Source organism: Egretta garzetta, unplaced genomic scaffold (assembly GCF_000687185.1).
Source record: "Egretta garzetta isolate BGI_Z169 unplaced genomic scaffold, ASM68718v1 scaffold583, whole genome shotgun sequence".
Lineage (NCBI taxonomy): Eukaryota > Metazoa > Chordata > Aves > Pelecaniformes > Ardeidae > Egretta > Egretta garzetta.
The window spans coordinates 455503-473332 of record NW_009259189.1 but is presented as its reverse complement, the minus strand read 5'-3'; the positions used below and the strand labels follow the sequence as shown (position 1 = coordinate 473332).

General features: G+C 50.8%; 1 protein-coding gene across 1 annotated transcript; it reads left to right on the top strand.

Moving 5' to 3' along the window:
- The first annotated feature begins 946 nt into the window (after positions 1–946).
- On the top strand, positions 947–17291 carry TGM4 (transglutaminase 4). The gene is made up of 14 exons (XM_035891342.1): positions 947–1033; positions 4748–4927; positions 5064–5170; positions 5442–5571; positions 6207–6325; positions 8719–8826; positions 9373–9547; positions 10074–10212; positions 10473–10576; positions 11427–11678; positions 13966–14307; positions 15657–15826; positions 16350–16486; positions 16999–17291. Exons 1-14 carry the CDS (start codon positions 1018–1020, stop codon positions 17138–17140), a joined length of 2121 nt encoding a protein of 706 aa, XP_035747235.1. The 5' UTR covers positions 947–1017; the 3' UTR covers positions 17141–17291.
- Positions 17292–17830: the final 539 nt, after the last annotated feature.

Genomic DNA, 17830 nt, shown 5'->3' with positions numbered 1-17830 from the left:
GCACGGCTGAATCCTACCTTGCTGGACCCTGGGCTGCTGCCCTGAAGGGAGTCATCAGGGGGCTGAGACTGCTCCTGTGGTTGAGCCGTCTCTTCACTTTGGGGTATCTGGGGACAAGTTTTTATCTCTTTCTGGCCACTCTGCCCATGTCACTGTTGGCCTGTGCCACCAGGTCTCCCCTCCGTGGGGTAGACTCCATCTTTGGTCAACCCTGAGGTCCAGGGTGGCAGTGGGGCACGTGGGGTCCAGCCACCTCCTGGGCAGAGACCTTTGGTACAGCTGTGAGCAAAGAGCAGCCAGAGAATGGCTCCTGATCCACCATGTTTCTTGCTCCTCCTGGACATGGCCTCTTTCTCATCTTTCCCACCCGGTGCTCCCACCGGGCTATCTCCCCTGGCACCCGCATGACCACGTGGGGAGGGGGCCAGCACCAGGGACCTTGGGCTTTCGAACCCACGTGTGTAAACGCTGGATTTTAGCCCCCAACACCAAGTGTTTCTGTCCCAAATGTGATGATAAAAATCTCATTATCTTCAAAGAAAATCACACTGGCCCTAATGGGGAACTCTGTTTTCCTAATGATTAAATGTTTGTGGGCTGCCTCGTAAAGTTAGTCCTTGGGTTGCAGTCCTGGTAACCTGGATGTTAGGGCATAGGTGCGTTCTTGTTACTCACCTAGCCCATATTCGTCAGTGTTTGTCAGTGAAGGGTCTGTCCACTTATCATCTGATTATGCAAATCCACCTTCCATGGGAGTTGGGATTTAAGTTTCGCTAGTTTTCAGGGTCTGACTATGTGCAGAGTGAGTTATAGTCTTTTTTTTTTTTTTTCCCACAGGAACTTCCTTTCTCTAAACACCACCCCTTGGCAGTGGACCTGCTGACACCTCAGAGCAAGACACATAAAAGGGCAGCCCATCTTCCTTCTCCATGCTCAGAAGCAAGTGGCAGAGGCTACTCAGGAGCTCAGAAGCTGCTGGCATCTCAGGCACCTCAGGCTGAAACACCGGCAAGAGCCATGAGCAACAAAGCTGGTGAGTTTTTAATGCTCAATACGATAGCCTATGTTAGATGTGTAGTGTGGCAGGTCTCCTGTGGGGAGGATGGCAGCTCCAGTGGAGGTGGAGGGTTTCTCACCCCTCTGACTGCTGTGGGTGCCACCCTGGGGAAAGGTGTTTCGGTGCCACCGCTGCTCACGGGGAGGGGCGGGCCGGGAGAGGGGATAGGTTTGCTCTGGCTGTGCAAATTCTGGTTTTGACAGATCAGTAGACCAACTGGAAAATGCAACCCACTTCTCATCACTTTTCGTCGGCCTGTAGACATCTGGCTCTATCGGTGAGAACAGGAGAGAGACACAGCTTTTCTAAACTTGTTCTGTGTCAAGGTGAAAGGAATTTCTTTTGAGCTACTTAATGGCATAGATTATTGCTCTTTAGTGATTGCTGATACCATCTGATGATAGAAGTTTCAAAAAAATTGAAAAGGGGATTTATTTGGGCTCTGTCCCACGGCCATCCTGCCTACCCCCCCGCCACTGCTGGCTGTACTCCTGTGGCCAGACCAACCCCAAAATGCCCCAAACCCCTGAGTTTTGGAGTGTAGCTGAGCAGCTGTACAGGGCCCGCAGCAGGGCCCCGAGCAGGTCTCCACAGCCATCATGAGGGGAAGGGTGTCCCAACACTGCTCCGAGCCCCCCTCCATTTCACAGCAGCGTACAGGATGAGGAGTAAATGCAGGTGTCCAAATTTTGCTCTCTATGCAAAACTACAGTTCTCATCCCGCTTCCCTCCTGTCCTTCTGAGCAGCCCTTATTCCCACTGAAGGCAGGCATGCTATAAACTCTATGCTCCATGTTAATATTTTTTTTAAAACCCATCACCTCATCCTCATGGAAAAAAAGGCCCCAGAACCTTACCAGTGCAAAGCCCTGCTTTTGTTCTGGGTGATCGCTGTGCTCCTGAAGCTCTGAACATCTTCCTGGGAAGGCAGCATGCCATGGGGCCAGCGGGTTAGTGCCGGAAGGAGCTCTAGAAGGAGAAAGTCATGGAACCGGGAGATAAAAGTAAAAATTCCTTCTAAAAAAAGGAAAAAGTTGGCTGCCAGGATTTGGGTTTGCTTCTGGCCCACCCCAGGAGCAAGTGCAGCCAGGGCTGCTTCTTGCAGCTTGAGCCTCTGTCCCATGAGTGGGTGCATTCTCGGCGTGCTCAGCTCTGCTATAAATCATTAATTCCTGTGTTGGCAAACTGCGGTGCCTGCAGCCAGCTGGACACAGGGTGTGCGGGCACCCAGCCCCGTGCCCGGGGGCAGGAGGCAGAGCGGGAAGCCCGAGGCAGCACCTGGGGTCTGCCCGGGGAGCGCGGGCTGCAGCCAAGACCCCTCCGACGCGTGACAGGCACGCCGCCGGCTGGCTCTGCAGTGTTTCATGGAGGGGGAGAGCGTGCCAGACAGATCACGGAGCATTACAGGTGTGTTTGCACAGGGGCAAGTGCAGTGCGATCGACGGGCAGTGCTTGCAGGGATGGGTCTTTGGTGCCATGCTCTGCGCTGTCAGGGCATGTTCCGAGGCAGATGTTCCTTGTGGTTCTTCTCTGTGCATCCTCAGCATCGGTGATGTCCAGAAACAGGGGGTGGAAACGCAGTCCCTAGGATTCCCCAGGATTCCCACAGCTGTCCCATGCATTTAGCTCCCACAGCCTCCCAAACCCCTCTCCCATCACCAGGGCTGTTTCCTGATAGCTTCTCAGCCTGGCGCCAGGGCTTCCATAAGGAAACAAAGTCAAGCAGTTTTGGTGGCTGGAGATTTGTTAATGCTGAGGAAGGCTCACTTCTCCTTCATCCTTTTTGAGAGGGTTAAGCAATTTCAGCTGAATTTTTTTTTGACATATACACACATACATACACCCTGTTGCGCAAAAGCGTCAGCCTGAGGTTGGCATCTGGCAGGCAGCAAGCAAAGAAAAAGCATTCAAAGTGAAACCAGTTACTGAAAGGTGATGGTCAATTTTAAATCTATTTGCTGATAGCTGCTATGTAATTGAGATAAATATGGTTTGTACAGTTACTAATAAGAAATACATGGGGGTAGTAATCTGGTGGGGATCCATGGGCAGCAAGTTCGGTTTCCTCATGGCCGCAGCTGCTGCCTAGCACAGGTCGCAGTGGGAAGCGTGCCGCTGGCTTCAGCCCTGGATCCGTCCCTGCCTGTGGCACCTCTCATGCCACAGCAGCTACCAGAGGATTTCAGCCTCTGAGATGTTAGGGATGGCTCTTGTCAATGCTCGAGTTAGCACAGTTGCCCGGTACTGCATGAATCTGTCACAACATTTTTGCCAGAGAGAAATATCCTAGATAAAATCCCAACAGTGAGGTTTAGTTTTTAAGCTACCCTGTAGCTAGCTGGGGACCACCTGGGAGCATCACATCGGAAGGTGCCTTGGCAAGCAGTGCTTCCTTCACCTATCCGTATTACTAGTAGTAGTAGTAGTATTGCTGCTGCTGCTACTATTACTGCTACTGCTGTTGTTGTTTAATACCTGCAGTAACAAAGAAGCATTTGTAATACTCAAGGAGCTGATGCACCACGTGCTCGGCAAGGCACAGGCACGCAGCAAATGGGAGTTGCTGTCACAGCCTTGGCTTTGACCAGGTGCCACCAGCAAAGCAGCTGAGCAGATGGGGGCACGGAGGAGAGGGCTTGGAGACATGGCAGGACCACGGGCACTGCCCACGGGGATGCTGTGGGGGTCAGGACCTTTGGTGGGCTCCCATGCAAGATGCTCAGGGGTGCGGAGCTGCCCTGGAGCAGCTGCAGGGATGGGAGGCAGATGGGCTCTCTCCACTCCACTTTTGAGGGGGAAGCAAGACTTTCGCAGAAGCAAGACTTTCAGTATTGCAATAAAACTTGCCATCTTCCTGGCATGCAGCAGGCTGCAGAGCTGGCTCCTGGCTGCTGCCCCCCCAGCCAGCTGGCAGCATGCAAGGGCAGGCAGTGGGCCAGCAGACGTGGATTTCCAAACCAGTGAGATCCCACTCACCACCCTTTGGCTGCTGAGGAAGCAGCCCCAAGGGCACGCAGTGGGTAGCTGCCCATGCGCGGAGGTGCTAGGATGCGGGCTGGATGCCTGGCTGCCTCATGCTATGTCTTCTACTGCTCCTACCTCCCTCAGGCTGCTTACTCACCCAGGACCACCTCAGAGGTCAAGCATCCCTCAGACTCCCTGAGGGGGTGGGGAGGAAGGGTGGCAGAGGCACGCCACAGCAACCCAAGGCCAAATAGTCAGGGGGTGAGGCAGGCTCTTGCCCCTGCTCTGGGCGGATTGCTGCACCACGCTCACCACCACCACCCTCCAAAATCCATCCCAGCAATATGACTCTCTCTATAACTCTATATATGTATCTTAAGGGTTTATATTATTATGTTATATTAATAATATATTCTATATATTATATTACATTATATTGAATGATATTACATTATATTGCATTATATTATATTATATTATTTATAATATATATCTATTATCTATATCTATATCTATCTATGTGTATATAGAGCTCTCTCACCTGTTGTACCATCCATTAGCTTTGGCGATCCTTGGTATGATTCCTTGTGCTAGACCACTGGACACTTAGATGTTTTGATGACCCACAGGGCTCCATTAAGAAGACAAAAACTGACTTTACTGACCAATTAACCATCAAGCCCATTTTCTTTCTTTCTTTCTACCTCTCTGCTAATGGCTTTCCAGGGACCGATCTGACAGTCACTGGGATTGACTTTCTCAAGAGCCAGAACTCCAGCCTGCACCACACGGATGCGTACAACATCGAGAACCTGGTGGTGCGACGTGGGCAGGACTTTCAGCTCCAGCTCAGCTTCAGCAGGGAGCTGAAGGATGCCGACAAGCTGGTGCTGCATTTCGGCATCGGTAAGCGGGTCCCCCCTCTGTGGCCGTCAGGCAAATGGGGAGAGCCCTCTGGCGGCCTGTTCCAGATGCCCAGCAACTGTGCGGTCATTGTAGACCCATGCAACCCTCCCGCATCTCATGTTGGGTTTGCTTCCAGGTGAGAAGCCAAATAAAACCAAGGAAACCCTGATAGCGCTGAATGCGAGGCAGAAGCGGGACGTCAGCGGGTGGCAAATCTCCATTGTCAAGAACAGCGGCAAAGAGGTACAACCCGCAGGCCATGCTCCCATACAGGGCATAGAGCAAATCCCTGTAGCCCCATCCCGCTTTCCATTAGCCCTGTAATTTTAGGTGGGCAGCAGCCCTGCCCCGTTTAATTCATTGCTCCTCCACCTCGCACGCAGGACGCACCCCATCCCTCTTCCCCCATGTGCAGCCATGTGGCCACCACCTTTGGTGCTCGTGCTGTGCTTCCACTGTGCCTCTGGCCATGGTGGGCGGTCCATCATGCCGCCTCTTCTTGTTGCCTCCCCAGTGCCTGCTGTCTGTCACCAGCTCGCCCGAGGCCATGGTGGGAAAATACACCTTGAACGTGAAGACTGGGACTAACATTTACAAGCCCCAAAACAACACTGTCTACCTTTTGTTCAATCCTTGGTGCAAAGGTGAGTGGTCCTCCAATGCGGGGTGGCAATTACAGCTCCCAGAGACTTTTCCTCACATTTTTCCTCCTCTCTTTCCCACATACATAGCTTTTTCTCCCTAAAAGACTACGAGCAGTGTCCTCACGGAGCCAGCGGGAAGCTGGGCAATAGCAATGACCCAGTTCCTCACTTGGGGACCCCCCAATGCCAGGTTAAGGGCCATCTCTCTGTCACCCCTGTTTGCACCTCTGTGCCCCCCCTCGCTGTGTCCCAGGCCACTGCGAATGTTAACTGAGATGACTGGGTTGGCTTAAAAAAAAAAAACAACCAGACAAAAAAAATGTGTGTTGTTTGTTGGCGTCAGTCCCCCAGTTCTCCCTGCTGTCTACCTAATCCACTGATGTGTTCGTTCAGAAAGAAGTGTTTCACCAAAATAAACCAGTGGTCATATAGCAACAGGCCTACAGGAGGAAAATAAAGCTTAGTCTTCTAGGAAATTCTTCCACGATATAAAAAAAAAAATGCGAATGCTGCGTGGTCATCAGCTGGTGCGAATGTCACAGGCCACTAGCTCCCCCAGTTTAGCTTTCCAAGGAAAACTTCATAGAGCATGTGTGCAAACCACATAACATCTCAGTGGTTTTTTTCTCTTCCAGATGATGCCGTCTTCCTGGCTGACGAGGCACAGAGAAGGGAGTATGTGCTCAACGATACAGGCTACATCTATGTTGGGTCTGCATACAGGATATACAATAGACCCTGGAATTTTGGGCAGGTAAAACACAGCTGTCTTGTCAGTGTTATTACCCTTATTTGTTCTTTCTCCCGCAGGCATTCATTTCAATGAATCAGACCTAAAACCAGTTTAAGCCCGCGAGTTGCTCAAAGCACTTCAATAATCCTGCCAGCTTCACTGGGAGGGCTTGCCCGCTTACAGTGATCTGCGCACTTGGGTGCTTTCCCCAGCCACAGCTTTAGAACGGGGTTTAATGGCATGTTTATAACCAGATCGCAAGACCCCTAGCACAGGACATGGCAATTGGGGATGGAACATTTCTGGTTGAAAAGATTCCTGTAAAGGGTCCTCCCAGCTCTCATGCAACGCAGCAGCTGGCGGTGACCAGCTCGTGAGCTGCAGACAGGGGGTGTGGAAAAAGCCATCTGATTGCTTACGTATTGCATTATAGTTTGATTGTTTAATATCTTTATCAATAACCTGTATGAGGGGATTGAGTGTGCCCTCAGTAAATTTGCAGACGACACCAAACTGGGTGGTAGTGTTGATCTGCTTGAGGGGAGGAGGGCTCTGCAGAGAGACCTGGACAGGCTGGATCGATGGGCCAAGGCCAACTGTATGAGGTTCAACAAGGCCAAGTGCGAGGTCCTGCACTTTGGTCACAACAACCCCAAGCAGCGCTACAGGCTCGGGGAAGAGTGGCTGGAAAGCTGCCTGGTGGAAAAAGACCTGGGGTGCTGGTTGACAGCTGGCTGAACATGAGCCAGCAGTGTGCCCAGGCGGCCAAGAAGGCCAATGGCATCCTGGCTTATATCAGGAATAGTGTGACCAGCAGGAGCAGGGAAGTGATCGTCCCCCTGTACTCGGTGCTGGTGAGGCCGCACCTCGAATACTGTGTTCAGTTTTGGGCCCCTCACTACAAGAAAGATGTTACATTGCTGGAACATGTCCCAAGGAGAGCCGCAAAGCTGGGGTTTGGAGAACAAGGCTTACGAGGAGCGGCTGAGGGAACTGGGGTTGTTTAGTCTGGAGAAGAGGAGGCTGAGGGGAGACCTGATCACCCTCTACAACTGCCTGAAAGGGGGCTGTGGCGAGGTGGGGGTCGGCCTCTTCTCCCTGGTAAGAGATGATAGGACGAGGGGGAATGGTTTGAAGCTGCGCCAGGGCAGGTTTAGGCTAGACATTAGGAAAAACTTCTTCAACGAAAGGGTTGTCAGGCTCTGGAATGGGCTGCCCAAGGAGGTGGTCGAGTCCTCATCCCTGGAGGTATTTAAAAGGTGGGTAGATGAGGTGCTTAGGGACATGGTTTAGTGGTGGGATGGCAGGGGTAGGTTAAAGGTTGGAATCGATGATCTTAAAGGTCCTTTCCAACCAAAGTGATTCTATGATTCTATAGTTGGGAAAAAGTAGGGGGAAAGCACTGGCAGAGGTTGCCATTGTTCAAGCGGTGCCTTCACCAACTGTGAGGCGAACTGTTGAGCGCAGGACGCAGCCAGCCGCCCTCACAGGAAGGGTGTTCCTCCATGCTGCCACTGAGACAGCTCCAGCCAAGCGGAACAACAAACTCGCTCGGGCTAGAGATAAGAGATGGATGCCAGAGCAGGTTTATTGGCACCCTGTAGAAAGCACACAGCCACCCAAACGGAGCATCCTGCACCCTATCCAGACAGACTTTCCCACCAAAATACATTTGAATCTGGGGGATTTTTTCTTTTTTTTTCTTTTTTGATTTGTTTTGTTTTGTTTTATAAATCTGCAATTTCAAGCTGCCAGATACAGATAGCCCAGCAAAAGTGCTCACACTGATGCCTTTTCTGCAAAGGGACCAAGGGGCATTGTCCATAGGGCTGTTCCTATCCTAATATTTATTCTGCTGTTAAGCAATGAGAATTGATACTGATATTCTGCCAAGCTTTGTTGGATTGGATGTTTGACATCTCTGTGAACTGGACCTCAGGGAGCTTTATCAGCAATTGCTAATTAGGAATCTTTCACTGTAATAATCTGCCTTTATGTACCCTTTTTTTTTTTCCCCAGGGTTAATTTTGTACCTATGTCAACAGACAGAGTATCTGTAGTACTCTTAAATTTTCATTACTCTTGTGAGTAATTTGCAGGGCTGCAGGGAGATGACGTAGGTGACTTAGGACTACCCACAGGAGTAAAGATTACCAGGTCAGGTTTCCAACTGTGTTTGCAAGGCACATGAGCCAGGCTTTTGTCTTCCAAGGTGGGTTTTCGTTTAAGCCCTTCTTTGGTGAGAACAGCTTTGGGAAGCCCTGTAGGCTCGCGAACTTGACATCATAAGGAAATTTAGAAGTTAGGACTAACCAGACGGTTTCCTCCAAGTACTTAGACAGACTTCGTAGCGATTGAGCAAATTCTGTTTGAGAGCAGCGTGTAAAAATGTCTCCACTTTCTCTCCAAAACAGTTTGAGGAACTCATCTTGGACACCTGCATATATCTGCTGGACAAAAGTAAACTCAAGATAAGCTTTAGAAGGGATCCTGTGCTTGTGTCCAGAGTCATGTCTGCTTTGGTATGCCTCTCTCGGAGAAGTGCTTTGCCCCTCCACCTTTCCCTCCTCCTTCTTCCTTGCTCTTCTTTCCCTGGGGCCTTGAACACCATTTCAGGATGCACCTTTGGGAAACCGCAAGGGAAGAGCCAGAGGCATTTTGGGTGGAGACAAGAAGCGAGCGAAATACAGCATCTCCCCATTTCCAAGGCTTGCAGCTGCCCCAATGATTGTCCTTCCTCAGCAGCCACGTTGGCAGGGCCAACACAAGGGTTGTGTTTTGGGGGGCAACTGTTCTCTGTGGTGGGACCCTTCTTGGAGCCCTGGGGTTTAAGATACAAGATGCCAAGTGCATTTTGGCTGCCCCAGCCAGTGGTGCCACCTTCCTCTAGATACCCAGGTGGAGGGTTTCCAACCAGAGGAGCCCCCAGACAGCACCAGCAGCCTCGCTGAGTGCCACAGAGTTGTGGAGCTCCTGGGGAGCCACAGGGCGGGCAGAGACCCTGAGGTTTAAGCCTCATTCAGCCTCATCCCTGTATTTTTCTCCTTTGCATGTGTGTGTGGCTACAGGTTAATTCCTACAATGACAACGGCGTCCTGATGGGGAACTGGTCAGGGAATTACAACAACGGGACCTCCCCTATGGATTGGATTGGGAGCGTCTCAATTTTGCAGAAGTACTACAAAACGAAGAAGCCAGTCCGTTACGGTCAATGTTGGGTATTCTCAGGAGTTCTCACTACAGGTAAACAGTGAACTGTCTCCCTTCTCTGACATCCTAATTACTGTGCTAGTAAGCCAAATTACCGTGCCTCTGAGCGCCAGAGGTGGCAGGGTCTCTGTCATGGCAGGGTCTGTCATGTCAGGAGAGACTGAGGGAGCTGGGACTGCTCAGCCTGGAGAAGAGAGGGGCTCAGGGGGTCTTATCCACATGTATAAATACCCGACAGGAGGGAGTAGGGCAAACAGAGCCAGGCTCTTTCCAGTGGTGCCCAGCGACAGGACCAGAGGTGATGGGCACAATCTGAAACACATGAGGCTCTGTCTGAACATGGAAAAAAAGCTATGAGGGTGGCAGAGCACTGGCAAAGGTTGCCCAGAGAGGTTGTGGAGTGTCCATCCTTGGAGATAATCAAAACCTGCCTGGACACAGTCTTGGGCACCTGCTTTAGAGGACCCTGGGTAGGTAGAGGGGTCAGATGAGATGATCCTCAGAGGTGCCCACCAACCTGAGTGATTTTGTGACCCTGTGTTTTGGCTGTCCCCTGCAGTCATGCGGTGCTTGGGGATCCCATCCCGCTGCGTGAGTAACTTCAACTCAGCACACGATACGGAGGAGAACCTGAGAATTGACATTTACCTGAATGAAGTTGGAGAAAAGGTGGACGGGATATCCTTGGACTCCATCTGGTACTGCCAAGGCGGAGCTAATGCTTCCTACTCCCCCGTCCCACCCCACAGCTACATGTCTCCCAGCCCCAGCAGCCTTTCCTTTGAGAATTTTCTTCCTGCTTCGGGTTTGCTGCCCGGGAGAGGGACAAAGCCTAGGGTTTCACAGGGTTACACATAAATCCCCATTAAACCTGCCCTTACTTAAGGACTGAGAGAGGAGATTGTGGCTCTTCTGGCTGTGACAGCTCATTCATTTTGTTTCCATCCCAAATGTACAGGAACTTCCACGTGTGGAACGATGTCTGGATGAAGCGGAAGGACCTGCCGGCAGGGTTTGATGGCTGGCAGGCAATTGATGCAACCCCTCAGGAGGAAAGTGAAGGTAGGATTTGCCTGGAAAGGCTCTTCTGCAACTCCCAAGGGAGGCAGGGGTGTTTCATATGAAAACCATGGTAGCCAGTCAGCAAAGCATGTACTCCCCATGCACATCTTCACACACTTGGGCAATGATGTCCTAAAGCCGGAGGTCTCACTCGTGGCATCTCAGCCCGGGACAGGAGGGACAGCGTTTCTCAGCAGGCAAAAAACCAACCTTGTAGGACAGTATGAGGACATGAATGCCATTTCAGAGGTTAGAGCACACAGCTGGAAATCAGAGCTAATTTCTCTTTCCACCATCCTCTGATTTCTTTGGTGAAGTTGAAGACTCAAAGCAGTCTGTGGTAAGAGGTGCCACAGCTTTCTCCAGTAAAGACGCTTTCTGTAGAGCTTTCCTGAGGAAGTCATGAGTCCATTCATTGGTAAATGAGAGGAGTGACTACCAAAATCAGTGACTACTCTTCCTGCACAGATGCAAGGAATCTGGAGGGGTGAAAGAAAACATTAGTCCTCAAGGCTGTGCAGAAAGTGGGGTATTGCCAAGGAGATCAAACACAGGTGGCTGGACTTAGTTGACTCCACCACCAAGCCATAACTTTCAAACCTTAAAATTATTTAAGTGAGGGGAAACACACAAAAACTCTTAGAAGACCTTGGTCATCTATAAAAAAGTCCAAACAACTATGGGATAAATGGGGGCTTTTGGAGTTCATCACTGAGTTGGAGGAATATATACTACTAAGAGTCAACTACCATGGCCACAGATTCCTGCTTGGGTGGGCCTAAGAGTGGAACAAAAATTGGAGGCTCTGCCCGTATTTGGAAAAGCAAATGATGTTGAATGTGCTTTCTAGGTATTTTCCAGTGTGGTCCATGCCCACTGAAGGCTATCCGAGAAGGGGAGGTGTATTTGCCCTTCGACAGCAAGTTTGTGTACGCAGAAGTGAATGCTGACAAAGTCTACTGGGTTGTCAAGAAGGTGAACGGCAAGGATAAGTACATCAAGGTTAACACGGAGACCCAAGGCGTTGGCGTGAACATAAGCACAAAAGCCGTGGGGCAGAACACGCGGGAAGACATCACTGCACAGTACAAGTTCCCTGAAGGTGACTGCCCCCATCCTCTAAAGTAGTGTCAGAGACCCCTGGCCATGTAGGTCACCCCGCAACATGTGTTTTCTCCAGGAGCAAGTCACAGGGGTAGCTGTAGTAGCCAACCCCACGTAAGGCCTGGAGACCTGGGGGAGGCAGCGCTGCTCCTGGGCATCTTCATGCCCACAGTCACACCTATAGGCTGCTCTTTAGGGACGGGTGTGAGCAAGCTTGCAGGCAGTGAAAGAAATGGGCTGAGTGACCAACCTAGTGGTCGGACTCACCATTGCTTCATTTCTTCATTCTTTCTGTCTTTCCATTCCCCAGACCATGGGGAAATTTGTTGTATTGGAAACAACAACAAAAAAAAAACCCCACAGTCCCTCCCCACAGTTCTCAGATCCAGCCATGTTGTGCTAGACTGTTAAAACCTTCCCAGTGAGGAGCGGGAAAATCTTAGGCTGAAAAATTTAAGAGCATCCATCCCCTAAATGCATCTCCTTCAGGAAATTTTTACAGTCCCATATGCTACAGTTAGAATCATAGACTCATTTAGGTTGGAAAAGACCTTTAAGATCATTGAGTTCAACTGTTAATCTAACACTGCCAAGTCCACCACTAAACCATGTCCCTAAGCACCATGTCTACCCGTCTTTTAAACACCTCCAGGGATCGGGACTCCACCACTTTCCTGGACAGCCCGTTCCAGTGCTTGACAGCTCTGTCAGTGAAACAAAAACTCTTAGAAGACCTTGGTCATCTATAAAAAAGTCCAAACAACTATGGGATAAATGGGGGCTTTTGGAGTTCATCACTGAGTTGGAGGAATATATACTACTAAGAGTCAACTACCATGGCCACAGATTCCTGCTTGGGTGGGCCTAAGAGTGGAACAAAAATTGGAGGCTCTGCCCGTATTTGGAAAAGCAAATGATGTTGAATGTGCTTTCTAGGTATTTTCCAGTGTGGTCCATGCCCACTGAAGGCTATCCGAGAAGGGGAGGTGTATTTGCCCTTCGACAGCAAGTTTGTGTACGCAGAAGTGAATGCTGACAAAGTCTACTGGGTTGTCAAGAAGGTGAACGGCAAGGATAAGTACATCAAGGTTAACACGGAGACCCAAGGCGTTGGTGTGAACATAAGCACAAAAGCCGTGGGGCAGAACACGCGGGAAGACATCACTGCACAGTACAAGTTCCCTGAAGGTGACTGCCCCCATCCTCTAAAGTAGTGTCAGAGACCCCTGGCCATGTAGGTCACCCCGCAACATGTGTTTTCTCCAGGAGCAAGTCACAGGGGTAGCTGTAGTAGCCAACCCCACGTAAGGCCTGGAGACCTGGGGGAGGCAGCGCTGCTCCTGGGCATCTTCATGCCCACAGTCACACCTATAGGCTGCTCTTTAGGGACGGGTGTGAGCAAGCTTGCAGGCAGTGAAAGAAATGGGCTGAGTGACCAACCTAGTGGTCGGACTCACCATTGCTTCATTTCTTCATTCTTTCTGTCTTTCCATTCCCCAGACCATGGGGAAATTTGTTGTATTGGAAACAACAACAAAAAAAAAACCCCACAGTCCCTCCCCACAGTTCTCAGATCCAGCCATGTTGTGCTAGACTGTTAAAACCTTCCCAGTGAGGAGCGGGAAAATCTTAGGCTGAAAAATTTAAGAGCATCCATCCCCTAAATGCATCTCCTTCAGGAAATTTTTACAGTCCCATATGCTACAGTTAGAATCATAGACTCATTTAGGTTGGAAAAGACCTTTAAGATCATTGAGTTCAACTGTTAATCTAACACTGCCAAGTCCACCACTAAACCATGTCCCTAAGCACCATGTCTACCCGTCTTTTAAACACCTCCAGGGATCGGGACTCCACCACTTTCCTGGACAGCCCGTTCCAGTGCTTGACAGCTCTGTCAGTGAAGAAATTTTTCCTAATATCCAATCTAAACCTCCTGTGGCACCATTTGAGGCCATTTCCTCTCATCCTATCGCTGGTTACTTGGGACAAGAGACTGATACCCGCCTCGGTACAACCTCCTTTCAGGCAGTTGTAGAGGGCGATAAGGTCTCCCCTCAGCCTCCTTTTCTCCAGGCTGAACAACCCAGTTCCCTCAGCTGCTCCTCATAAGACTTGTTCTCAGTTAGATCCCATAGTAGTGTAAACCAAGAGGGTCTCCTGAGCAGAGGCTGCAGATGCCCTGACATCCTCCCTGCCCAGCAGCAGAAGCATAAATTAAGGGAAGGTGGGTCTGGGTGAGGAGACTGAGATACAGCTATCACCCATCTTTTTTCTTCATCCAGGCTCCAAAGAGGAAAGGAAGGCCATGCAGAATGCTTCCTCCTTCCTACACGCGAGAATAAGACCCCGTGCACTCTTCTTTTCGTCTGTGGCCACGGATGATGTGGACTCCAGGCCTGCGGTCTCATGTGAGAAGGTCTCCAAGACTGGGCTCCAGCTTGAGATAACCAATAAAGCTTTGTATCCTGGCAATCCCCTTGAACTGGCCATCACAGTGAAGACCTCTACTCCTGGCAGCTGGACCATCAATCTGGCCAGCTCCTGCCAGCTGCAGTCCTATACTGGGAAAGTTGAGGGCAGCCTTGGATGTGTCAAGGAGACCATCAAGCTTGAAGGCAAATCTGGTAGGCACGGAAGGCTTACTGTGTTCTATGGGCTATTTACTGTGGCAGTCTGGGGTTTCACTCGATCTGGTGCCCAATAGCTCTGCTGTAGGTCCATGCATGTCTCTGTATGGCACGAAGAGCAGAAGTTGCCTGCCTGCTCCCTACCTCTCTTCTTACTGTGTTTGGGAGTCTCAGTTACAGACTGGGATCCTATCATAGCTGGGACCAAGACGTGAAGGCCCTGTCCCTGCTGCAGTTTCAACGAGATGGTTAGAAATACATCCATGTGGGCAGATGTTTTCACGGTGCAAGCGAGGTGTGCTGGAGCATCTCCCTCCCATCCTCACCATGTAAGCATCAAAGATGCCACCACAGGCTTCAGGTGCATCCATCTGGGTGAGCTCACTTACAGGATTTAGATGGCTGGAAATTTCAGCCTTTTTTGTTGTGCTTGCCACTGATCAGCTGGTGGTGATGCTGGTGAGTGTTCTTTTCTAAATTCTTCACCCAAGCAAATTTCAACCTCATGACTTCCTGCCTGGCTGATCCCAAGATCTGTTTGCTGTTCAGTGCCTATTTTTGAGTGAACTGGGTTGCCTTGCTGATCCCCAGCAATGTGATTGAAATGTGCTAAACAAGAGACTAACAAGCGATGAATAATTAACGGCACTTGCTCATTCCAAGTGTGAGTCACTCTCGCAAAAGAAAAATATACCTTTGCTGCTGGTGATTGCTGAGCGTTTTCACACGTATACCGTGGCTGTCAAAATGCAGCAGGGTAGGATACAGAGGTAGCTACATACATTTAGAAATAAGGACAGGTTGGTTGGGGTTGTTTTTTTTTTTTGATTCCCAGAAGCCAGGAAGCCTTGCGGCTAAAGCAATGTTCAGGCTCCAGCACTGCTGACTCCAGGGCTTTTCTGAGCCACTGGAAGTTTGTCCAGGCAATTAAAGATAAAATCTGAAGTGAAAGGAAAGCCACTAATTTTGTAGCAAGCAGTGCCCCAGAGAAACCCCAGGAGACACAGGCTTAAACGTACCCAACCTCATGCTCCTCTGCCTCCTCCTGAGTGCTGGGGCAGATGGGGATGAGGGCTGACGAGATGCTGGATGTGAGCCCCGGCCAGCACTCGGCTTGGTGGGGAGATGGTGTGGGCTCAGCTGCCCTTCCCATGGGATATATGTGCTGGGTACCACTCGCCCAGCCAGGGCTTTACCCCAAGGGGCCCTTGGGTCAGGCCAAAAGCAGGATGATCTCAGAAAACACGCCTCATCCCACACCCTGGGGCATTGGCCACCTGAGCTGACTTTGCCACCCATTTCCTGGGCGTGTGATGAAGCACCGAGTTGTGTTTTCTGTTCTGCAGAAATGCAGGTGCCTCTGAAAATTGCGGCCGATGCGTACATGAAGATGCTGGCCTCGGTGGAAGACGAAGCACTCATCCACGTCACTGCCATTGCTGAGGTCCAGGGGACAGATGACAAACTCACCAAGGAGACGACCATGAGCTTTGAGTACCCCCCCATCACCATCCAGGTGAGGCAGCCTCCAGCCCAGCTCCTCGGGGGGTGAGGGTTAAAGCCCTGCTCACCGTAACACCAAGGCAGTGGTAGCATTCCCAGGGGGATCTCCCGAACAGCTGCCTTCTGGGATGCTCAGTCCCCGACGTTGTATTTGACGATTCAACCTTTATTTGAAGGTTGAAAGCAGCCATGAAATGAAGAGGGGGGTTTTTATTGTTTTTATTGCCCCATCTAAAATGGGCAGGCAGGGGCTGCTGGAGGGAAAGGGATGGAAGAGGCCAGTTTGTACGGGGCCCATCTCCGACTCCACAGCTCTACCTTCTCCAGGAAAAACCTGTTGAGAAACCAGAGAGAAGAGTTGGGAAAACAGCCGGCCGGGCAGAGCACACGGTGCTGTGGGAGGGTAGAAAGGATATGGGGGGTTGTCCCCCACCATGCTGGTGGTGAGGAGCAAACCTGCAGCAGCTCCGGCACATCTTTATTACCCCTCTGATCCCCGGTATTTGGGTTTGTTTCTCTCTTTCCTCCTCTGCCAGATGCCAGAAACAGCCAAACTGAACAAGGAGTTTGCCTGTGCCTTCATCTTCAAGAACAATCTGAACATGCCTCTGAACAACTGCAAGCTGCTGGTGGAAGGCCTGGGCATGTTTAAGATGACAGAGTTTGATGAGGGGTAAGGAGATGAGCCCAGCATGCAATGAGCGTGGCAGGACTCTGCTTTGTTTCTGTGTTGTTTTAATTTCCCTTAAGGAAGTGGTTAGGGGATTTGGAGTAACAGGGCCCTTTGCAAGCTATGTTCGAAACCGTGCCACGTTTGGGTGCAGTCCATGCAGCAGAAAGACCCACGCAAAGGTTGGCATGCTCAGGGCATTTGGGCACGACAGGGGCTCTCCCCGCACTCCTGCTGTGATACCAGGTGCTGCCCGGCCAGCGTGAGCACAGCTGCTTCCCGCAGAGACGAATACAGCGCTTCAGCAGTATGGGGAAGTCTAGGCAAGGTCCCCAGGATCACCAGGACCACCAGCCCGTGCCATCATGCTGAGCCCTGCTTGCTGCAGTCACAGAAGGCGGCAGTCATCCACTCTAAACCCATGCCGTGGCTATTTCTTTAAGCAAAATGTTTCAAAAGCAGCAAATAAGAACCGTAACTCATGCTGGGACTATTTGTTTTTTCTCTCTCCTTAGGGATGTAGAGCCTGGTAAGATCATTAAGTCTGAAGTAATATGCACTCCGATCAGACCTGGAGAGAAGAAAATGGTGGCCAAGCTGACCTCGACCCAGATCAAAGCGATCTCTGTGGAGAAGACCATCACCATCACCGAGTAGGATCGGTGCCTCGGTGCAGCGTAAGCGGCGGCCTCACTAAACGCGTAGCACCGCTGCGTATCTCAGGCACTTCTTGCCTCCCTTGCTGGCTGGATAGTAATCTCAAAGTAAAGCGCAAAATCTCATTAAGCTAAGGGAATTAAACTGACTTACAGGGCATGGGTGTGTTGATTGCAGTTAATTGTGATTCAATAAAGGTTGTTAAAATCGATTTGCGTGATGGGTTGTATGGTATTGCCGGGTTAGGGTGGCTCTGAGACCGTGGGGGGATGTCCCCACCTCAGGCCAGGGATGGGAGCTGACGAAGATGCTGGCTTCAGCTGGCAGTGGGTATGAGCCCCGGGGGTGTTTTGAGCTGCTTGGCTGCCCCGGGCTGCGGTCCCACATGGGAGGCCACCCACGGACCCCACCGCGCCACAGCTCAAGAAAATTTTAAACAAATCTCTCCTGGGCGATTCCCTCTTTCTCCCAGCTAGCCAGCTGGGGAACGTACTGCCGTACATCTCTTTTTGCCTCCAGACAACAAAAAGAGCAAACCTGGCACAGCCTCCCCAAACACCATTTTTCATACATCTTCCTTTCCTCCCACCCCCCTTTCTTTCGGGGTTTTCAGGCATTTTCCAAAGAAATACCATCTCCAGCACTGTTACTAGTGCTTCCCTGGAAACGTATAACCACTATCCTTCCCCT

Coding starts and splice junctions, on each gene's coding strand:
- TGM4 (XM_035891342.1), top strand. Junction 4,928..5,063: donor GGTGCTGCATTTCGGCATCG/GTAAGCGGGTCC, acceptor GTTTGCTTCCAG/GTGAGAAGCCAAATAAAACC. Junction 9,548..10,073: donor CTCAGGAGTTCTCACTACAG/GTAAACAGTGAA, acceptor TGTCCCCTGCAG/TCATGCGGTGCTTGGGGATC.